This window comes from Prosopis cineraria, unplaced genomic scaffold, assembly GCF_029017545.1.
Source record: "Prosopis cineraria cultivar Desert tree isolate PC_DT_omini unplaced genomic scaffold, ASM2901754v1 PC4, whole genome shotgun sequence".
NCBI classification, from domain to species: domain Eukaryota; kingdom Viridiplantae; phylum Streptophyta; class Magnoliopsida; order Fabales; family Fabaceae; genus Prosopis; species Prosopis cineraria.
In genome coordinates this window covers 28,413,072-28,419,600 of record NW_026555335.1, presented here as the reverse complement: position 1 = coordinate 28,419,600, position 6,529 = coordinate 28,413,072, and the positions used below count along the sequence as shown (strand labels likewise).

Here is a 6,529-nt window from a genome sequence, read left to right as displayed (position 1 = left end):
AGAGATGGAGAAATACGATTCAACAGGCCCATCGCAACCCATTATCTTTTTATTTTATCCCCTGATGACTGAAGAGAACATCCCGTTACCAGAATACTAATATTATATATAAATAAAAATATTGCAATAAATAATTTCATAATTTAAATTCAAATTCTCTATTCATCTCTAATTATAGAAAATAAAATTTTCATTTAAATCCCTTTGATTTAATTTATAAATTTTATTAAATTTTCTTAATCTGGAATTTTTATTTAATATAAAACAAAAAAAATGAGCCATTCAGAACATATATATAAATTTAAAATTTTTAAGGATGCCTACTCGGTAAATTTTGATAAATTCTTGGTTTTTCATTTTTTGTAATTTTATGAGAATGTAAGATAAATTAGATGTTTGGCCAAGAAAAAAAGATAAATTAGGTGATAATAATTAATACAACTATTGCTTACTCTTTATATCTTATCAGTTTAACAATTTTTCATTTTGATTCAAATATAATATAATGTTCATGTATCCTTCTCATTCATAAATCGTGCCTCACCGCTACGATAATATAATTCCTAATCAATCGCCCCATTCAGTTGCTTTCTTTCTTTCCTTTCCTTCGTCTTCATCCTCCTGTGGCTGACCAAGTCTTCAACGACGATGAGCTCACAAGGTGTGGTCTTCGCAGCCGCCGCCGCAGCTGCCGCGGTCTCCGGCACCGTCCTCCTCCTCACTCTGCGTCTTCAGAAATCTCTCCAATTACCACGTCACCACCACCTATCATCCCCTCCAATTCTACGATCTTGCATATCGTCAGCCTCAGGTACTCTGTTATTCCCCAGTTTTTTGTTTTTGTTTTTGTTTTTCAATGGAAACACATTGATTCACCATCCCCTGTTTCTTTGACTTATTGCGAGTTTGTTTCTTGAGCAGATGAGAAGAAGAAGATGATGAAAAAGAAGAGGGTTCACTTCGCAGAGGACGTGGTGGTGTCAAGAATAAGAAGAAATGGAGATGGAGAAGAAGTGAGAAGAAATTACAGACACTCAAACTCAGAAACGAAGGTTCGAAGGAGTTGCAGTAATGGCGGAATTGATGAGAGCAGAGGAATGCCTGCGAACAGAGTGGCTCTGTATAATGGGATTTTGAAGGATCGTGTGGCTCAACGATTGGCCTACTCCTACTGATTTGGGGCCCTCTGTGAATATTCTGTGATTATGCCACTGGTTTTCTTTCGATTTTCTTTTTTTCCCTTTTTTGTTTAAAGCGAGAAAAAAATTGTTTTAGTCAGAGTTGCATATTGGGAAAGTTTCAAATTATAGCCTTTTTGTTGAGGTGACTCAATTTATAGGGTCGAACCTCTTCTTGTTGCAGAATTTTGCCGATATTTTTTAGGATAGTTTTTCTGATTCTGATTCAAATTATTCTGAATTTTTTCTTCTCTTCTTCCTGTTCTGATCTCAGAGTCATTTACAATCCAGGATATTACAAGAAGATGCAGAAAACTAAAAGTCTCCCTCTTCAAGTTGTAATTGTGGTCCGACTTGTAAATTCAATGAATCATCAATTCGATCTCGAGTTAAAAGCAAACTTTGTATTTATTATTTCCCCTTGTGTCTTTTTTTTTTTTTTGCAAATTATATGGCTTTTGTTTATTTATATATTTCAATGATAATAATTTTTGCCAAAATTTGTAGATTATAAGAATATTTTTATTTTAAAAATTTACATACCAAATCTCTCCATAAATTTTGGTCAATATGAGTTGAAACAATTATTTTATGTCGGGGAAAAAAAAAAAAACTTTACTTTAGGTGTACGACCATACAAGCTTGAATTTATCTCAAGACTATATAAACTTTTGCTTGTTGCTTAGTTTTTGTCAAGAAGACCTCTTAGGAGTTTGTTGCTCACGAATTGCTACACGTATTCAATTTTTTTAGTCAGAATTATAAGCTTAATCTTATATATTTAAAGTAATTATTTTTAATTAAATCAAGATATGTTAATTTTTTATAAATTATTTTATTTTTATTATTAATATATTAAAATTTATTTGTCTTTGAGTAAATAAAAATATATTAAGTATATAATATTAAATATCTACTTCTTACCTTTCAACTTATCCAGTATCCACAAACCACAAAAACATCTCACTCATTCTAATCTCAGTAATTCAACTTATCCGTTTCTGATGAACACCGGCATGAGTTTTATTTTCTTAACAAAATAATATTAAATATTTCCTAATTATACTATATTTTTTATAAAATAATTATACTATATAAAGTTCTGTTTTTTGGGTATTTCTGTCAAAAATCACTCAATATCTCCAAACTAGTTAATAGTTGTCGTCTCCGTCAAATTGCTTGTGATTCATGCTACTATAGTAATTTTTTTTTTTGGATAAAATAATAAAGTGATTTTTTTTATCAAATCTTATTTAATATACTCTTTTAGTCAAAGTATTTAAAATTAAAAAGAAAAAAAGGACATTATCATGAATCCTACATCGAAGAACTGTGATGTAGGATTCATAAATATGAGGAACTCTCTTATCTAATAATATAATCTTTTAAAATAAATTTTTCTTTTAGATTTGTGCCCATAATATTAGTATTTTTATCAATTTTGATATCATTCAAAGAGTAATATTCCACTTTTAACTTTAATAAGTGACGTTAAAAATTAATTTATTAAGTAAATTGAATGAAGTAAATATTTAATAATATTGATTTGAATTTAATGAGATTATATTATAATAATTTAAATTTATCAAATAATTTTTTGGGAAAGAGAATTTACCCAAAATAAATTAAATTTTAAGGATACAGTATGAAGTCATTACCTTTATAAAAAGGAAAAAAAAATAAGGTCCAAAGAGTTTAAAAAAATTATGCAAATCATTCACGTACTTGAGAAATTAGAATTACTCAAATATTATGAAAATTTATAATTGAGCAAAATATAGGAGTACGTTTATCCAATTAAATTTTATGAAAGTTTTAAAATAGTATAGAAAATTATATAAAATGATGTGATGATTTGAGATTTATGAGTAAAATAATAATTATATTTTATAAATTAACAGAAGGCCGAAAAAAAGACAAAAAAAAAAAAGAAGTAACCGGTGAAAAGGAAGAAGAAATGGAAAAAAAAAAAAAGAAAAGAAAGGGGGAAAAAAAGTGTGGGGCCACACTATTTTAATCCCCTCCACAACCTATGTCAAATATATACTCCATCTTCAGCGTCATTTTCGTGCATCCAGAGGCAAGCCTCCTCCGCACCTCCCACGGGGGCAGTATAAATTTGGACTGTTGACATTTAATATTTTTATTTTTATTTTTTTATTAAAATAAAATATATAAAAATAATAAAAATTTTAATAAATATACTCATCAATCTGACATTTAAATTTAATATGGATGGTATAAATTTAATATTAAAAATTTAAATTGACTATCTAAATATACTTTGAATAATATAGACATGTTTTGGATAGATCAGTCAACTTATTTAAAAATTGTAATATTAAATTTAGACAATCGATATTAAATTTGAATTTTCTAAATTGGTGAGCAGATTTATTGAATTTTTCTATAATTTTTTGATTTTTTTTATTTTAATAAATATAAATTTAAAATTGAAATAACAAATATTAAATCTAGATGTCCAGGGGGTGCAAAGGAGGCAAGAGGAAGAGGGTGAGAGAGCAGTACACATCATCCATTAATGGAGGTTGATGAAGTTTTGAGTTCTATTTCACACTCATGACCTCTCCAAACCACAAAACTCCCTTCATAAGAGTTATTCCATGTGATGAGAGCTTCCTAACGACATGAATATTGAGGGGAGTAGAGCAAGTTTATGCAGGAGGACTTAGATCAAGCATGGAGTTTTACCTATCAGGAGCCACAAGATTATTAAGGTAAGCGAGTACTTAAATTTAATCAGTTTAGTTTGTTAAATAAGGATGAATTTTTGCATCTAGGTGTTCTTAGATTTAGCCCTCCCCGAGTGTAAAAAATGGATTTTGAATCAGCACTTGGAACTTTGGTACATGATTGTGGGTAACTTGGAAACACTTATTAGAAATTGATTTTGGAGCTCATTAGAAATTGATTTTAGAGTTAAATAAGAAGTTTAAGTGATGATTTTTCTATTCATGGATTAATTAATGTGAATTTTTGGGGTATTTTCAGTATGAGCAGTCTAGACTTTGTTTGTACATATTATAATATTATTTATGACAAAACCAACCTAAGAGAGCAAAAGAGTGTGAACAAAAGAAGATTAGTTTATTTTTATCATTCTCTTAGTTCAGTTATTAAAAACCTTGAAACATGAATGCTTGCATTTGTATTCCAGGGTAAATTATTTTTGAGAGACAAGTTTTGGGCTTACAACACATACTCATGGACTTTAAATTTAGAAAAATCTTTGTGCGTTTCATGTTCTTAAGCTAATCCTTGTGTTGGTCCAGTCTAACTCACACATGTTTCAGTACATGCTTTGGGTTGTTCTTTGAATGTTGCATCTCAAATTCATAAGTGCCCTGGTGTTCCCACATGAGTTTTATAGTTCAAGAACAACCTTTGGTTTTGTGATGCTCAAACACACAAGCACCCAGTATGGCACACACAAGTTTTAGAGCTCCAGAGACAAAGGAGTCTCTGTGATACTCAAACTCGCCATGGCCTGGTTTGTGCCAACACAAGTTTTGGAGTTCCTGATAGGAATTTGGTTCTAAGTACTTAGAACATGAGTTAGCTAGTGGTGATTCATGTGAGTTTCAATATGTCAGTTTTAATTAAGGTTCTGAACTAAGGTAGCAAGTATTCATTGAAGCTTGTAAGTGGCTATTTTAAAAAAAATTAAGACTGGTGTAGGCTTGTGGTTATATTGAGGTAGCAAACACCTACTGAAACTTGTAATTTTAGTGAAAAATATTAAATGTAATCTTGAAGACTAGATGTAGGTTAGGTGATTAAACTAAATCAAGATAAATCTTTTACATAAAGCTTTTAACTTCGTATATTTTAAACACTCTGTGTCAAGTTATGTTTTGATTCAATCTTTGTTTCTGGTTGGAAAAAAAAATTGTAAAAATTATAAGAATACCGAATTCAACCTCTTAGGTGACCAAAAGGCGGAAATATTTGGCCATAAGCCCCAAAATACCAGAATGCCGTTCCATTTTTTGCACTACTTTTCAAAAATTATCCATAAATCTTCAATGATCTTCAGTTTTCTTCACGCCTTCGATTCTTCAACACTCTTCACGTTTCTTCAATAGTCGTCGTCTAGCTTCAGCCATGGTCTGCAATTTTCTTTATTTGTGATGCCTATTCCCTTGTCTTTGGTAAAGCTTTCATTGGTATTGTTCATAAACGAGGGATGTTTCATTAAAGGATGGAGGGAGACAATGACTGCCAATTCAAGCTAATTCATGGCTGAAATTTTAGCTCTTTACAAGGACATTCAGATTTCAATGATCAGCATAGACTATCGAGTTAGACTGAATGGAGCTCTATCGAACTGTTATTTCACTTGATGCAACTCCTTTGCAACTGGATGTATCGCGGGATGCTTGAACAGCTATATTTGCCATCACTGAGTCGAAACATTTTATGTCCTTCTCACATGTCAAATGAGCAGGAAATTCTGCTGCTTGGTTGGCAGCCTTCTCTAGAAGGCGTGAATCCTAATAGTTTGGTGTCTTTCAATTTCAACCCTCACTGTCTCTTTCTATTATTCGTGATAATATAATGATTCATGCACTTCTCTTGGTATGTCTCATTAGTTGGTGATCAACAGAATAGGGAAGGCATTGATGGATCCATTTCTTTTATTGTTTCTCTGATCTATTGCCCCCTCCTTTTTTTTCCCCTTCTACTGATCCTTAATTGTGCCCAACTTTCTCTTACACCGAACAAATCTTGTGTGTGTGCAACGTGATGGACAGATAGAATACGCCTCACTTTTTTAACGTGAATTTTGAATGTGAACTTGAATGCTTTGAATGCAGAGAGTGAACCAAGACAATGTTCACTTTCTCTAGAACGCAAACTCATTGACTTTGACTTGATCATATATATATATATTGTTGAAGAATTTTAATTAAGGACCACGATGGGACTTAATTACTAGTAGATCCACAAAAAAAAAAAATCTAAACTTCAGTCATCTAGGGAAATAAATTGAAAATAATTTTAATGGTTAGAGAATCAAAGTATCCTTTACTTGTTATATAGAATTATTAGTTATTAATTTTTTTTACTTTACTTGTAATTTACTAACATATATTGTAAATTACATGAATTAACATGTCATAATTATACCAAACTTGACATCATTTTTTCAATTACAAGTAGCAGTATCAGTTTTAAATTATTAATTTTACTTATTAATTTACTAATATCAGTTGTGAATTACAATACGTGTCAATCATTTACAACTAATGTTAATCAATTAACAAGTACAGTTAATAAATTAACAACTAATGTTGTTGCTGTCTGACAAATTGATGCAATTTACTATT

The 6,529-nt window shown here is 30.4% G+C and overlaps 1 protein-coding gene across 2 annotated transcripts; it reads left to right on the top strand.

Moving 5' to 3' along the window:
- The first annotated feature begins 533 nt into the window (after positions 1–533).
- Positions 534–1,467, top strand: LOC129307829 (uncharacterized). 2 transcript variants are annotated; one of them, XM_054948747.1, is made up of 3 exons: positions 534–811; positions 922–1,199; positions 1,453–1,467. In XM_054948747.1, exons 1-2 carry the CDS (start codon positions 649–651, stop codon positions 1,173–1,175), a joined length of 417 nt encoding a protein of 138 aa, XP_054804722.1. In that variant the 5' UTR covers positions 534–648; the 3' UTR covers positions 1,176–1,199; positions 1,453–1,467. The 2 variants fall into 2 exon arrangements, with proteins under 2 accessions (XP_054804722.1, XP_054804721.1); XM_054948746.1 differs by lacking the exon at positions 1,453–1,467 and having other exon boundaries at positions 922–1,427.
- Positions 1,468–6,529: the final 5,062 nt, after the last annotated feature.